Source organism: Planococcus citri, chromosome 4, assembly GCF_950023065.1.
Source record: "Planococcus citri chromosome 4, ihPlaCitr1.1, whole genome shotgun sequence".
Taxonomy (NCBI): Eukaryota; Metazoa; Arthropoda; class Insecta; order Hemiptera; family Pseudococcidae; genus Planococcus; species Planococcus citri.
Window position 1 is genome coordinate 44100832 of NC_088680.1, and position 17573 is coordinate 44118404.

The following is a 17573-nucleotide window of genomic DNA, read 5'->3' on the forward strand; positions in this document are numbered from 1 at the left end:
AGGATTAAATTTCCAATTGACATATTGTCGTTAGTTTTTTTCTGGGACTCCGTCTGTCGTCTTTGAGTAGCGAATGAACTTGAAATAGTGAATTAAAATCGACGAAATCGTGTCATTTTCTGTTCATAGGAAGGGGGGGGGGTAATGAGAGTTGAGAGTTCATTTTACTCAAAAGAGACTTTTTAGAGGTGTTAAAACATAAAACTTTAAAATTTTACAGCGAGTTTGTATTTTTGAAAATTCAGTAGCCCACCGCATCGTTATTGTCTGATGATTTCGGCCGATTAAGCAAACTATACAGAATCATTTTGTTGTGGCTCAGAATTTGCGCCATTACTTATCTGAGTTGGCGAGCTAGGATAAGTCGAGAAGCAAGAGATCTGACGTTATTGGTGAATTGCTCAGCTGATGCTGTCTGTTTGTTCATGTAATTTGGCGACGTTTCTTACTAATTTAATCCAAATCAATGATTTTATTTCAATTCATTATTGATTTGTGAACTAGTCAGATAAATTTGTTCTATTGTTTTTTTTTTTCAATTTAAAGTGTGTCGACTATAAGTTTATAAAAATGATACCTACCAACTATGATTTTTACCTATAATTTATTCTAGTCTTTGATTTTGATAATAATTCAACACAATCGATATGGAATAATTTATTGTTACCATGTTAACGTATTTTTGTCTACACGCGGACTGTTTTCTGAATAAAATTGATTGTACCAACGACGATGTTTCACTATCGAGTTTTCTTCTTTCGTTAGTAATGGTTTGTCCAGGTATTTCTTATGATTCCAGATCACTACATCACGTTCGAACTGAAATAAATACGAAGATTAATTTGATATTCATAAATTTAAGCTAATGAAAGTTCGTCAAGTTTTCTCAAGTTATCGTTCCCTATTATAGATCGATTTTTTTTTTTTTTTTTTTTTTTGAAAGATTTCATTTAAAAGTGATGAAGAAAATTAATTGACAAAGAGCAACTCTAAAACAAACAAAAACAACAAAATAACAAAAATTTTCTTTATAAGTAATAATAAAACTATAAATTAACCATTGAACAAAATGAATGATAACTGATAGTTGGTAATCAAGTACATAAATTTTAAGAAAAATTCGAAAGCGTTTTAAAACTTTTTTCGGAAAGACGCCTTAAATGATAGCGTAGGCAATTTATTCAACTTGTACGAGTATCTTTTGAATACCGTATTATTACCAGGCATCAAATTATTGCAGAATTGAAACAACGTACAAGCTCATACCTCAGATTAAAGAAAAAGGTGTAGGAATAAAACAAAATGGAAACTCACCAGAATACTCTCAGTAAAAAAAGTCAACGTTCCATATAACGAGGTAACAAAGGGATAGAACATTTTATGAACGACTTTTTGCACAAGAGGTTCGACTGGAGTTACAGTTTGCAATATAATCATAGGACCAATGAAAGTTTCTACGTTCAGCACCACGTACCCTGGACCAATCTAATAAACAAATCGTACGCAGGTAAGTATAAATCAAATCGAGAGAGTTGAATATTTTCACCGCTATTGTAGGAAAGAAATCCTTACCTGATCAGACTTGACGTTCATTCTGAAAGCTTTAAATTTATCGAAAAACACTGTATCGGTGTACAACTCCATTGATCCAATATGTTGCTCTTCCGGCGCAGTTTTGGATATCCAAGACGCTTGCCAATTATGTCTGGCTAAATTAGCCCACCATTTGCTCATATTGAACAGGTTGCTACCGGCAAATACTACTGGACCGTGTAATACTGATAGGTGAGTCACATCTGCGCCATTTTCAGGAATTTCCTAAAACGATCAATTTTATAAGTATAGGTACAAATGATACAATTTACATGAGAATCTAGGTACTGACAAATATTCATCAAATCAATGATTGGAATTCGGATTTTATATAGGAATCACTCGAACTGGCCGAAACCAAATCGAACGAAATAAGAATGGATTGAAAATGAATCCAATAATCAATTTCAGCATTTCAAACTTTGAAAATGAGTGTTCAATGAGATTGTGTTTTAATCTAGGCTATCTTGTTTCGTTCAATTTGAACCTTCGAGGACCTCAAATTTTTTTGTAAAAAAAATTAAATGTTACTTAGAGGTTGAACATCATAAGTATAGGTATACCTGAATATGGGAATTAACGTAATATTCAGTGCGTCCCCTATACCACCACTTCTTCTCGTGAATATTAGGAATAGGCTGAAGATGCCACGATGGGGATTGATTTTCTGCATGATACCAAACGAAAATCAGAGTATTTACTTCGCACGAATGCCATCGCTTGATCGCACCATCAGCTGGAACTGCAATAAAAGACAATAAAATAATCACACATCTACTACTTTACAATCAAGAAGAATTTGGATACAAAAAGTTAAAAACATATGTGAAAGAATGCAGTGATTTTGAAAAAAATAATAATAAAAAAAAAAACTCACTCAAATCTTATTTGTTTACGTTAAATATCTAGGTACATATTGTTTCAAGCTTACTATTATCCGAATACGGTATTTCCACACATTGACCAGTCAATCCACTGAAAATCCATCCGTGAAAAGGACACTGTATACAATTCCCTTTGACTACTCCTCCGATAGCTATATTAGCTCCTAAATGAGGGCACATCGCATTCAACACATTGATTTGACCATCTTCGCCTCGAAATACAGCAAAATGTTCTCCTACACAAATTTTAAAACAGGTAGGTATAACTTTTGAATAAGAATAAAAATCGGTGCTCAGCAATTAATCCTCAATACAAACCTAATGCTTCAACATGCTTAACTTCTCCCACAGCCACATCATCTGAATCCAAAATAGCAAACCATCCGTTGGGATACACTGGTGGTAAATTACCAATAATTCTTTTCTTCCTAGACTCCTGAGTTACGTTGATTTTTGTTTTCCTAGTACATTTTATTTGTTCCCGTTTGAAAATGTGATCGTATCCGACGTCGCTCAAATCCTACGAAATCTGTCAACGTCAAATCTTCGTATTGCATTTTACACATTAATACCAATTAGGTAAGTCTCGATTATTGAACAGCATAATCACCTTTACGATATTTATTGGCTTTAAATAAAAGTAAACTGCTATTGGAATGATGATTGCGATGAATATATTGAAATAAGGAAGATCCGGTAACGATATCCATGATGTGATTAAATCATTCAAAACCATAGCCTGGGAAACAAAAAAAAAAACAAAAATTAAATCAAACCATTTTCACTTTTTTCATCTACGAGCAATGTGCATAATGATTAATGAATTAATGATGGAGTATGGAGTACGCCTGATTGAACGTCGGTCGTTCGACATAGGCAACTTGTCTAACACGTATTATTATCAATTACCTACTCCATGGTCATTAAGAAAACTCATCGTTTTGCTCCAATTAGGATTACGTAAGTTACGTAGGAAATAGCCGAATGATGATTGAAAATTAAAGCAGAAATACGACCATCAAGTTGAAATTTTTATTTGTCACATTGAAAATAATGCTTTCTTATTCTCGTTTATGAACATTATAAAGCTCATCGTCTTGCTTCATCACTTAATCAAAAAGCTGATAGGAATCACCTTACTCAAGATATACCTACCTATACGTAGATAGCTGAGTAATTCTTAATAGAAAATCAAAAAAGCTATCTCAATTCTCAACGTAACAATTAAGCTGAAATGTATACAAGTCACGTTGAAAATGATGTTCATACAATGTGATCATACCTACGTATGTACATATGTACTACTTACTTAGTGTTACGTCGGTAATTTCAATTCCGTCATAATTTCACGAAAGATAAGAAAATGGGGTGAATAGCGTTCATATTAAATCAATGAACTTTATTTTCGCGTTGTTTTCATTCATATCTGTCTGTAATTACCTAGCAGTTGGGTAAATATAAGTGAAGTTCCATTCTCGTTATTTCGTGCAAAAAAAGTACGCGAATGATGCTTACGAAAACAGAAATTCCAATTGCACCTATGACATCTTTGATTGCTTCGCTTTAATTTCAAATAATGATGTAATTGTAGGTAATCCCTGAGTCAGATTAATTTCTTCCCCTGTAGTGTATGGTGACCTCGTTTAGCACCCATTTATGAATGAACTTTCACTCCTTATTTAATACATGAATTAAATGTATATCACAAATAACATTTCGCAATGACGAGTCATCTAGCTTAGTCATAGTACCTAAAAATAGCATCAGCCAACATACAATAAATCGGTCACAATGTCCAGTCTGAAGAATAAAATGTATGAAACGGATTTAAAAATTAATTTTAAATTGGCAGTCAAAATTTCAGAAAGAACTACAAAATTGTTTTTTTCGGAAAATTCGAAGAATTTGGAATTAAAAAACAACAATTGTGGAATGATGGATCAAAAGGTCTCAAGTCGTCAGGTCTGATACAAGATATTACTCGTACGCATGGATAATAAATTTATTTTCAGCATTTTTACTTCTCTGAAATAGCAAAAATAGCGACCAAAATTCAAAAATTATTTCATAGTTGGACAATTTTTAAACTCATGTTTTTTTTTTAAATCCACCAGAGGTTGAATAATAAATAGTCTCTTTTTGTAAGCAATAATATAACAAAAGAAAAAAAAAAAACTTGAAGATTGCGACTATTTTGATTGGGATATAACAAAATAGGTAAGTGCAGAATTACTCAAAAGTAAACTTATTCAACCAAAAATCAAAATTTTCAGTTTCTTTCTTTCTTTCTTTTTTTTTAAATCCAAATTTCCAAAAAAGTTTTTTTTTTTAGATTACGTTCGTGTTCTCTTTTCTAACAACAAAAATAAAAACTAAAAAAAAATTGTAGGTTCCTACGATTAGTATCATACCTAGAAAATATAATGTGGAGTATTTCCGATGAAAATTTATACTTCTTAAAAATTTTTAATAAATGCTCAAATCTTAGCTCGTTCGAAAAACTGTAATTTTTGGAAACAGCTGGTCCTGTTCAAGATTTTCTGTACGCAACTAAAATTTTTCAATATCATTATCATGATTTTCTGTAGGTAGGTATTATTCTTTATAATCAAAGTTTTTTTTTTTTTTTTAATTATAAAATTTTGTATGTTTTAAAATCTGAAGCATACTAAGTACTTGCTCTGAAGCCTCTAGCACTATTTCTAATATTTTCTTCATAATTTTAAAACCTGCTCTCAAAAATTAGTAGATAATCACAGTGAGTCGTCTTTGATTTTTTTTTTTTTTTTTGAGAACTTGCGAAGCAGATGCGAAAAAAAGTTGTGCGGTAATATCAAAATACCTCAAGAAAAATTTTGGGTCTTTGATTCGAACACCCCTTTTGGTTACCAAAGTTTCAAATTTGGAGCTTTATAATAAAAATAAGGCTCTTCTAAAAACTTTTGTATTGTTAATGGACTGTGAGTTCACCCCCCCCCCCCCCCATTTTTTCAAAAATTATGCAAGTAAGTAAGTATTTTTAAGCATAAAGTTTTTTTATTTTGTAATTTTGTAGGAACTTTTTTTAAATAGGTATTTTAATTTGTCTATTTTAGACAAATTTATTTGCTTCCATTAAGTACTCTTAATCAGAGAGAAAGTCGAATTCGGTACCTCATTTTCAATACAACTATAGCAAAGACCAATTTCGACACATTTTGAATTTTTCTGTTGGTACTTGGTAGTTTCAAATTTAGTCAGAAAGTTACTTTGGAGATATCCAGCTGAAATTCACCAGAACAGTGCACTTTATGGTGATATTTTGAATTTTGAAAGGGGGTCAAAAGTGAATTTTCAGTCAAGCGCAATCAGTTTTCACGCATGTTTATGACATTTTTATGATTTAAATAACAATGGAAAAGTGTAATGTTCGAAAATGGAGAAGATTTGTTTCAAAAAATCGATAGCTCATCAAATCAAGCAAGGATTACATTTTTGCCCATTTTATTGAAAAAGTGGGTAGCTATAATTTGTTCTGAAATTTGTCCATGTCTGATAAACTGTATAAGTAGGTTCCTACTTATTTTTCATTTTTATTGTGAAATTTTTGACAGTTTTGCCATCATTGAAAAACTAATTAGGGCAGCTGAGCTCTTTTCAAAAATTCAACTTCATGCTTTAATCCACGATTTTAGAAAAATTATTTTAAAATTCTTATTTTTTCATACGTTTACCTGCGGGAAAATTTTCAAAAATTGCAAAAAAATTGAAAAACGCATTTTTGCTTTTGAAATCGAAATCTTACGGTTAGATCAACCTCAATGATGTGGAAATTTAGCAATCGACCAACCTCTGCCAGTACACAAATGAGTGCAAATGTCTCATAAGTGGCCAAAAACCACACCCAAGACTTTTAGAGAAAATTTCCAGGACACTTTTACTTTTTTAGCTCAATAGGCAACATTGTACAAGAGATAGGTATATGTGTAATAAAGCCTAATCATTTTCCCTTTCAGACCCAAACAACATCTTTCATCTTGGTTAAGCATCCTGCGGTTAATTACCGATGAAATGCGGAAGTTATCGCCGATAGGTACAGGTAGGGTACCATATACACACATAAATTGGGTGCTTTTATCACCTATCGGGCAGGCTTTTCATTATCGTTGACCTATGTTGAAGAAGAAGAGACACACGCCGATGAAGAGGAGAAAGAGAGAAAAAAATCAAATGACAACAGGTACGATCTTTTGTTACTCACGCAATCGGGTCATTGTTACCGGTTTATGGACGGTAATTCGCTGGCAGCTTCAATGTTAGGTCAAGGGCAAATAAAAATAACGAGTATTCATTGTGGGCATCGAGTTCAATCTTCTGCCATGCCGCTTGAAGAATACATTACATATCTACATGTATAATTGTTTCAGCACTTCTTCTCATATAATATTCTCATCTGGGTGTAACAATGTTAAAACCTGTTTTGTATTTCGCCAAAACACCCTTACAATAATAAATAATTTCTTCTAAGAGGACGCGTCCCGTCCCGTCCCGTCCCGTCCCGTTCGCGTCCGCAGCGTGATATCCATATATTTTCTTCCTGTTTACACGTTGACTTGGCGCTCCTCTGATGGTTGGTGTGAGGCGTGCGGCCAAGCCGGCGACTCGACTTCAGGAAGAAGATGAAATTTTTCACAAATAAATTCATTAACAAGGTCACCTTCGAACGTGCAGTTCGGAGAAAAAATGAAAGCACTATTGAGAACCTTCTTCGCGGCATATACCGTTAGAAATGCATGTACCGAGAATAATCAATGAGTTATGTGTTGATCTCGCGTTTGTTATATCTATATAGCTGCTATACAAATAGCTATACATTCAGTTTCATCATGTCTCGATGCAACGGTAAAATTGCCATTAGTTTTGTTATGCCAACATCAAAACATCTTTCTTCGTTATTTTTTTTTTTTTTTATTTCAGCACCGATAAGTATATAATTAAGTCGCCACAGTACGCCAAAGAAAATCATTCAAGGTATCAGGGCACATATAACGAGGCACCTTCCAGAGTACCTACCTTACCTATCTACTCTTGCGAAATGAGACGATGATCCGTAGGTGTTTTCGTTTTATTCTTCCTGCGATGACACCATTATGAAAAGTTCATCTAGTTCCTGGTAGATTCTTATCGATCATTTCCATTTCTTCTATGGATGCCTTTGAATTGTGCGAAAATGAATACAAGTCAATTAGTATACTCATGTAGGGTGTCTCGTTAAACGTTCGCTGCACCTACGAGAGAACAGTCAGAACCTCAGAAGTAACAGTCAGTCACCAATGAAAATGAAACATCGACACGAAGAAGGCACCTTCAACTTCCACCTCATGTTTGTTTTTTTATTTTCCAAAAAATTACCTAGTGATAGAATTAAAACGAGACTGTGATTTGTTGATTATCAAAAATAAAACGAAAATTATAAATATGAATTCCAATAAAACGTTTGATAATAAACAAAAGAAGGTTTAAAGACAAAATAGCCTGTACCTAATTCAAAATTGAAGGAGTCGAATGTCTCAATTTTTAAATAAAGCCACACATCACAATGCCAATGGGCAGCTTTTTTGATTTTGAAAATGCGAACGAATGTCATCGAATTTTTCTCGTTCGTCTGCAAAAGTTGTAGGTACCAAAATTGATATTCAAAAATTTAAATTAAAATTCTTCCTCGACATGATTTTACTCATCCTTAAAACTTCAATTTTTGAATATCTTTGAATGATGTCCCATTTCAATTTGACAATTTCCAATGAGGCAATTTCAGAACAACCGACACATTATTGCCCCTTTTAGCGCATGCATTAGGCAAAGCTTCGTACATTTCGTTCTCATTGATGAACATCTGAAACTGACCACTATCCGGCTACAAATGAATATTGACAGCAGTGGTGATTTTTTTAAAAGTAAGTTGGTAATTTTGAATCGCAGATGATATGACTTCAGTGGCCAGTGAAAGTGCTGAATGTGAAGATTGCTTTGTTCAATTCAAAAGTCAAATTGTCATTTAAAACATGTTTTAAACTTTGCCATTTTTAAATAAAATTCAAATCTGAGGTTAAAATGATTTTTTTTTAAATTGCAAAAACGATGTGTCCTTTCTGATTTGTTTTTTTTTCTTCTATTTTTCCGACCCTTTTTTCAACGTACGTGTCTTTAACACTTTTTCATGCACTTTTAAACGAAATTAACTGAGTTTACGAGTGCACTTTTTCTTCATTTTTTTTTTTTTTACTGAAACTTCAACACTTTTTGGTAACTTAATGATTTTAATATTTTATTCGTGTTATTTTTGTTCAATCCATTTTAACGATGTTTTGTACAATTTTTACTATATTTTGTCAGATTTGAGTAACAAATTTTTTGGTGATTTTTATTTTTTAGTAATTAAAATATTTTATGAACGTGTTTTTACGACATTTCAACACTTTTTCATTCATTTTTGCCAAATTTTATCGAATTTTTTCTTTTTTTTGACAACATTAATATACTTAGTATTTTGAACGTTTTTACTTGTGTTTTGAAGACGTTTAAAATTTCAACGATTTTTATGAAATTATTGCTCAATTTGGTTGAATTACACTAAAATTCCATTACTTACTTATTTTAATTTTTTTTAGTGTTTTTACTTCATTTTCATACGTTTATGTCACTTTTTCGTGCATTTTTGGTACTTTTTTCGTTACTTTTTGACAATTTTGATACTTTTAATGCTTTTTTGAGTACATTTTCATCACTTAAAGACAATTTTATAACTTTATCATGCATTCGTCAAATTTGACTAAACTTTCATCCCTTTTTGATAATTTCTAATGATGTTAAGGTAATGAGTTTTTGAATGTTTTTACAATAACTTTACATCACTATATTATTAAGTACAAAATTCCATAATACAGGTTTGTATTCGTACAAAAAAGATGATATTTATTCGGTTTCAGTTTAAATCCAAAATCAATCGGTTTTTTAAAATTTTTTCAGCTGTGTCAAATGATTCATTTTCATCATTTTTCTTGAATAACATTTGTTTCTTACATTTCCCTATTTTTCAAAAAAAAAATTTAAGTAAATAGTTTTGTAATTATTGGTTCATTTTATTGAGCGTTGCTAATATAAGTGACTATTTTCTTTTAAGTAAAAAATACGTACCTATTTTTGTTTCTATAAAAATAGTCTTTTTTATTATAGATTTTCATTTAGAGAATTTGATTTTTAAGATAAGAAAAAACAGTTTGAAAAGCATTATCATTGTAACTTTGTTCATAAAGAATTAAACGAATTATTTTTCCTTTAAATAGGTATAAGTACATAGTTTCGTCATTATTAATTTTAAAAACAGTAGGTTTTATACATATTAGGTACCTATCTATTTTTTTAAATAGAGAATTTTCTTGCTTTGTGTTAAAATAAAAAATCACTACTCAGCAATTCTTTTTCAATAAATAAAGATTTTGTTTCAAAGGAAAAATTAAAAAATTTCAAGATTTGTGACCCTCAAGAAAAATAAATACAAAATGAACTTCGTTTCTTACAAACGATGATGCATGATTTCATTTTTTTTTTTTTTTTTTTTTTTAAGGGAAAAGATGTCTTTCTTCTTATTTAATTTCAGAAAAATTTGAAATTCCTGAAGAAAATTGGTACCTATCTAACTTATTCCATAATGGCTTAAAAATGATTGTGTTCGAGTTGAAGATTGCATTGAAGTAAGCATATATATATACCTACCTATATGAAACTAGGTACCTAATAGCTATTATTCACACTGATTCGTTTTCTTTGAAAAAAATATTCCGAAAAAGTTGAAAATTCACCATGAAAGCTTCTTTTGAATTTTTAAAATTTTCCAAAAATCCAAAAAATGTTTCGAGAATTTTAGAACAATATAATCATTATTGATCTATAGAGTGCTTCTCTCGCAGCCGAATGAAACAAAAACTCCTTCTTTTTTTCTTTTCAATTTTCAATTCTTTTTTTTTTTTTTTATTTTATTTTTTTTGCAATTAAAATTTCCAGCATGATTATACGAGTAGTAGACCAGCCTATAACTATCGTATCTTCCCAGAAGGTTCTTACGGTACGGAAAATTATTCCTATCCCTCAGGCATACCTCAATATACGATTTTATTACAATACTTGCCTCACGTCTCCCTTCTTCTCAACGATTAGTGTGGCAAATTTCAAGGACGTTCAAGAAAGTGAAAAATTCATTGACGTCGAAATTATATCTACCTACTTTGTATGTTTCATAGCCTATTTTTCTTTTTTTTTTTTCTTTTCAAATTTCAGTTCGAAGTCTATAATTATGAGCGTTTTCTTTGTACGAAAAATGGTAATTTTTTTCTTCGAACCATAAAATAATTAGACTGGTTCATTTAGAATACTTTTTTTTTCAGTTTTATTAAACCGATTCAAATTTGACAGTCGGCACGTAACTATAGGGTTTCGCACTCAGCTGCAAAATTATCTCATTAACCATCACCTTGAATTAAAATGTTAGTAGGTACATCTAGTAACATATGTAGGCCTACGTATATAATTTTGTTTCCTATTTTAGAGGTCTGAGTTACCCATTAAACCATTTTTTCGCATTGATTCATATTTCCTGAACCAATGGGCTAGTTATTTCACCAAAAAACTCGATCAACCTAGACCTAAATAACTTATATGCCTATTTGGCTATCTATCGTCCTCAAAAACCGTTAAAATTTGTCGTTCTAATATTTAAAAAAAAAACCGAAAGGATAAATTACTTGATGAATGAAAAATCTATCAACTGGAAGGAAATATAACTCGAACTGGAACTATAAGGACATCGAGTGTACCAGACATATCGATGGTAGTAATGAATTTATTCGAAGTTCAGAAAAAAATATCTATATTACTAGTTCAGTGTCAACACAGGGTTTATTATTTATAAATATATTAAGGTTATTAGATAACATCCTATAATGGTGCACCAGTAATTTCATTATGTTCCTGTTTACTTACACGTAATACTTAGGTACCTATACCATAGGTGTAGGTATGGTATGTTTAATTTAAACCTGTTGAAAACTATTCATTCGCGTACGTACATTCGAAAATCAATAACCAAACTATGGCTATACTTGTCGTATGTGTGGCTGAACATACGAGTAGGTACAGCATAATACCAGTGTACTATAATATGGATTGTCCAGTAAACCATGGAATTTACATGTTTACCTACTTACGTTAGGTATTAATCATATCAACAACTAGGTAACTGCTTAATTTCTGGTCTAAATTGTTGATAAATTCACGATCGATCGTATTCGAGGAGTTGATTTTTTCACTCGACAATGTTTTTATTTTTTTTTTATTTTGTGGGTACGTATATTTTGTAGTTTGGCTGCAGTTGCATTGCTGCATTGAAATGGAATACTTTTGTAAACTTGCTGATTAGGTGTAAGCCTGTAAGCATGTTAGGTAACCTTGACTGGATACAAGGTCTTGAGTAATTCTTACATTCAAAAGACGAGTAAAATGGTTCAAGTATCCACTTTCTCTATAGGTGTAGAAAATTGACAATACCTACTTACTTACGATTACCTAATTTAAAATTCTTATTAAATACAAAAAATTTAGATTTTGATTCAAAGCAAAAATGTATCGAAAAACTCAAAAAAGATGATTTGGTTACTTATTACCGTGAAAACTTCATCAAACTAATTCCAAGTAGGCTATACGAGTATTCTACTTGTACTTCCTATAGAACAGTGCCTAGGATTTTCGATTGGAAATGGGGGAGTAATTGATCATTCTAAAATCATCTGAAATGATTTGAAAAATGAAAAAAAAAAAAAAACGATACATAGATACGTACATATGTTCAAACCATTAAAAAAGAAGAAATAATTTAAAAATTTAAAAAAAAAACTATTTTTGAAAACAAAAGTTTTTTATATGTAAATTAAAATTTCAGAATCAATAGAAGAAATCTGAGAATTAAAACGTGAAATTTAACCTTAAACTGATGAAAATGGCTAACTAAAAATGAAGAATTTTGCATATTTTTATATGTACAATATTATGAAAATTATTCAGAAGTTTTATTTAAAAAAACACAAAAAATATTAAGTTTTAGTATCCGTTGAAAAATAGATTAAAATTAATGAAAATTTGGCATCCCTAATTATTTCTATTTAATCATAAAACTTAATTTTTTAAAAAAAAAGGCATTTTGAAAAGCATGGAAAAATTGTGTAATTTCAAATTACGCACCTACTTATTAGTAATATTCTAATTTCTAATTCATTGTGAAAAATGAAAGTATCCAAGGAAAGCATTCACTATGAGAAATCTGTACAAATTCAATGTTACAAAAAATTGTCTGAAAACGGAAACATTTTCCAACGTCAAAAAGATGAAATAAAATTATAGAAAAGGAAAAATTTATGTAATTTTTTGTTAAAATGTCCAAAAATGAAAAATGAGAGTATTTAAGAAAAATAAAAAATAAAAAAAGAGATAAAAATTGTTTAATAGAACAAAAAGTACCTATTTGTTATTTTGCTGAAATATTCCAAAAACAACGATTTTTTTTAAGAATTGAAAAATAACTCGAACGAAAGTTATACTTCTTTACAGAGAAGAATATATACATTTTTAAATCGTACGAAGAAAACTTTATAGAGCATACAAAAATGATACTTACACCATTGCAAGTGCTGAATTTCATTTTTCATTTTTTGAGAATTTTTGGTTTTTCAAGACACATTTTGAATGAAAAGCAAATATATATCACATCCGCGTAGAACGCCGAAATTTGGTTCAACAGCTACCTCATTTTCAACTTCTGTAGTTTTCAAGTCGCTCTTAAAGCTTCTAGCGAAGTATTGGATTTTTCCAGTTTTGATTAAAATGCCTCTTAAACGGAACCAATCAATACAGCTCACGAGGAAACCTTTCAATGTATTCTCCTCCGATTAGAACGAGACCACAATTTTTGGTAAGAGCATGATCTGAAATCCTCTTCATCAAAATTTCAGCTGCCCAAACTGTTTTCGATTTTTATTTTTAGATACTTCAAAGACCATTATTGGCGTTTTTTTTTTTGTTTTTTTTTTACAAAAAAAGTAAATGCATTTTGCTTAGTGAAAATTATTTGAATAAATACCGAATCTAATATCAACCACCCCGAACCGAGTTTCACTATGTTCGATCATTTTAGAGCCACCAGCACGATTTTCAATTCCTCGAGAAGGCGTAGAAATTAATTTGCACAGCTAAAAACCGACAAGGGAACCTCTTGAGGTATCACACTCCGATTTAAACAGGACCGCGATTTTTGGAAAGAGCATAGTCTAAAACCCCCAAAACCAAATTTTCAGCTGCCCAAGTTCATTTTTCGATTTTCGGCGAACGTTTGAAAATTCAAAATTGACTGTTTTTTGGCGATTTATGTTTTTTTTTAAAAGTACGTACTTGATCAGTAAAAATGGTCAAAATAAGTCCCAACACTAATATCAACTACCCAAATCCAAATTTCAACATTTCCAGCCATTCTGGAGCCTCCAGCGCGATTTTCAATTTCTCCAGATGGCGTGAACATGAAGTTAAGCAGCTAAAAATCGAGTTGTGTATTACATTCGACCTGTTAAACGAGTGTTATCCACATTTGCGCCGATTTTGGGGAGATTTCAATTTTTGTATAGGTATTTTTATTATGGAAAAAGCTGGTCAAAAAACCACTCTTGAGGTGTCACTCCCAAAATCGGCTCAAATGTGGATAAACTCGTTAAACAGGTCGAGTATAATACACAACTCGATTTTTAGCTGCCCAACTTCATATTCACGCCTTCTGGAGCAAATTCAAACTCCTGGAGAAATTGAAGATTCGCGCTGGAGGCTCCAGAACTCGTGAAAATGGTGAAATTTGGATTTGGCGGGTTAGTTTTGTACAAAATACAGCGATTCGCGCGAATTTCGAAAATTTCCACGCAAAGGGGAAACTTTTGATGTTTTGGATTTTTTAATTTTGAAAAAAGCTGGTCAAAAAACCACTTTTGAGGTGTCACTCTCGAAATCGGCTCTAATGTGGATACACTCGTTTAACAGGTTGAGTGTAATACACAACTCGATTTTTAGCTGCCCAACTTCATATTCACGCCTTCTGGAGCAAATTCAAAATTCTGGAGAAATTGAAAAATCGCGCTGGAGGCTCCAGAATGGCTGGAAATGTTGAAATTTGGATTTGTGCAGTTAATATTAGTTTTGGGACTTATTTTGACAATTTTAATTGATCAAGTACATACTTTTTAAAAAAAAGCATAAATCGCCAAAAACGTACAGTCAATATTGAATTTTCAAACGTTCGCCAAAAATCGAAAAAGTGTGACACCTCAAGAGGTTCCCTTGTGAGCTGTAGTTTTATTCTCAACCTGTACAAAGAGTTTATTCATATTGGAGCCAATTTCCAAGTAAACATCTCAAGTGTGTTTTTTCACCAGATTTTTTTTTTTTTTAATCAAAACTTTTCTGTTTGTGGGGAAATTTTTGAAATTCACACGAATCGCTGTATTTTGTCGAAAACCAACCTGCCTTTTTCTATCAATTTCCGACGGAAAATTGAAAGCTCATAATCATTCCCATGAGAATAAAGACGTTTCGTGTTTTTTTTTTCTAAAATTACAAACGCTAGATAATTCTACTCCTTCGCAAAGGAATAGAAGAACTCGAAACAGATACTCCGCTCGAATCGAAAAAGCCAACAGAATACAAGTTAACCCACCTAAAGCCTAAAGGTTCTTGAAACACCAGACCAGACCGAACCGTATGTTTTCTGCACAAAAATTCACTTTTACTTTCGAGTACCTTTTTTCTGGCCCTTTTTAAATAAACCTGTCTGTTAAAAAATATAGGTAAAGATGAGTAAGTAAACCGTAGACTGAAACACCAGGCCGGCGCACAGCTGATATTGTTATCTTTGAAAAATCCAGTTCAACCGTTTAAGTTTTAAAGCGATCGTCATCGTGAGTAAGTAATTTGTACCTTACATTGTAACAAAAGGGGGAAAATGAATACATTATAAGACGTCTGCTTAATTATCTAATCCTGAACATGGAAAAAACAGCATTTTATGCGGTAAGTAATTTAAATAATGAAGGAAACAGTCTTGGTTAAAAGTAGATAGGGGTTGATTTAATCTGATTTACATATTATTATAATAACCAGAGAAGGCGGAGTATTTAAAAAACTATGAGGCAGTGCAGAAGCCTCAAGTTCGACCCAATTAACTCGCAGGCCTAGTTTTCAATTTCAAGGTCACTTCTAGACTGGCCTAGTAACGAAAGGGGTAGTTTAATGGCGGGTAGGTTAGGTATATCTCTTTGTTTTTTAATACACCATCTGCGGATGTACGTGTATATTTTTCCAAGTGCTGGAGGCGCGATTCAATTTTGCGATCGAAGATGCAACGTAGGTATATATTAAGTAGAGATACCTACTTAAGTACATTTGAAGCAATTAAATAGTATCTATAGCATGGTCTATGGTAGACTAAATATACGCGGAAAAATAAATACGTAATAGGTAAATCACCGGCTCCGATCATATGTATTTTGCTAGACACTCTTAAAAGTCATCGACTTATGAATCATATGTGTAGCTAATAGAGCTACTTCTCTACCTATAATACCTGTGTTCATACCGTTTGAATTATGATAATCATCTAGAACCTTCATTAAAAAAAACGGTATTCGTTGATTCAATTATTGCGTATAAATATACGCCAACATCGACATCTTTCTCGTATCCGCTAAAAATACCAGCAACCCATCAACTTTCATTGTATTTTGCGTCATAAACTGGTCAGCAGGCGGAAATTCTGCTTGAAATTACCGAACATTGTCACGTGTTTGGTGTACGATGCCTTAGCCAAAAAAAAAAAAAAAAAAACACCGGCTGGGAGCAACCCAGTACCTACTGAATGTAGCAGCAAAAGTGATGATTTTGTATTCAATACCAATAACGTAACTGTTTTCAGCTCAAGAGTCTGTACAGGTGCCTAATAATATGATCCAAGTATATCTCTATGCTTTTAATTTGAATAAAATTAACCGGACTTGTAACCCATTTCGCACCCAGAACTCGCTCCAGGCGTTCCTTATATACTCTGGCGCAATATTGTTAAATTTTTAGATCATAATTCGTAGAATTTTTTTCACCCAAAGTCAGACAATGAATAGTAGATATGTGCACTGTACACGCCATCGACAAAAAATTCGCTTCAACTTGCATCATGCGAAAGCCTTATATGTGTAGTTTAACGGTATCCTGCTTATATTATTGTATTGTAGGTACTTAGGTAGGTACTTACCTACATAAGTATGTGGAGTAGTTTAAAAAATTCTAATAATAGAGAAAGAGAAAGTGCTGCTGTTAATTGACAAAATCGAACCTCAGCTTATCGTCGTACATATTTACATATAAGTAATTAATCGAACGAAGAATTATCAAGATCATTCTAGATGTTCGATTCAAAGTGCGATTTTATACTAATAATGTTGGACTAGGTCAGCGCGAATTTATTCAGAATGTGGTTTATTGTGGGTACCTAATGTAAGGACAGAATTTCCTCTTGACATTCTTTGAGAGATGAGAAGGATACAAGATGTAGGTAGTACCTCAAGTACCTGAGCACCTATGAAGCACATGAAACCTTTTGGCTCACTGAAAGATGTAGGTATGCCAAAACACGCTTCTGAATCAAATTTTGAGTTGCCGAAGGAAAGGCTGACATTGATTTTTTGATTTTGAGCGAATCTTGAAAAAAATTGGAAACAGTCAATTGGGTTTTTCTCAACAAAAAGAGTGAGGGAAATTTTGAGGGGAAAAATCTTAACTCAGTTTTTAATAAGCTGAATGCTAACCCTCTAACCTAAGCTAACTTCCCGAATCAATTGCGACTACTTCGGAATTGATTTGGAGCCTCCATCAAGCTAAAAATGATTGGATCTGATCAAATCTGATCCGGTCTAGACATTTTCTGGATCCAAAAGTTCTGATCGGGTTAGATCTGTTCATGTCTGATCAAATCCAATAGGG

At 32.0% G+C, this 17573-nt stretch overlaps 1 protein-coding gene across 2 annotated transcripts in view; it reads right to left on the minus strand.

The window, feature by feature from the left end:
- Positions 1-642: 642 nt before the first annotated feature.
- The window catches only part of nvd (neverland), a 32387-nt gene continuing 15456 nt past the window's right edge, over positions 643-17573 (minus strand). For both annotated transcript variants that reach the window (XM_065362335.1, XM_065362336.1), the window contains exons 3-9: positions 3088-3216; positions 2796-2997; positions 2525-2713; positions 2157-2335; positions 1573-1818; positions 1315-1485; positions 643-819 (exon numbers count right to left, since the gene is read on the minus strand). In XM_065362335.1, coding sequence (XP_065218407.1) covers positions 664-819; positions 1315-1485; positions 1573-1818; positions 2157-2335; positions 2525-2713; positions 2796-2997; positions 3088-3213 — 1269 coding nt within the window. In that variant the 5' untranslated portion in view covers positions 3214-3216 and the 3' untranslated portion in view covers positions 643-663. The remainder of the gene's footprint in view (positions 820-1314; positions 1486-1572; positions 1819-2156; positions 2336-2524; positions 2714-2795; positions 2998-3087; positions 3217-17573) is intronic.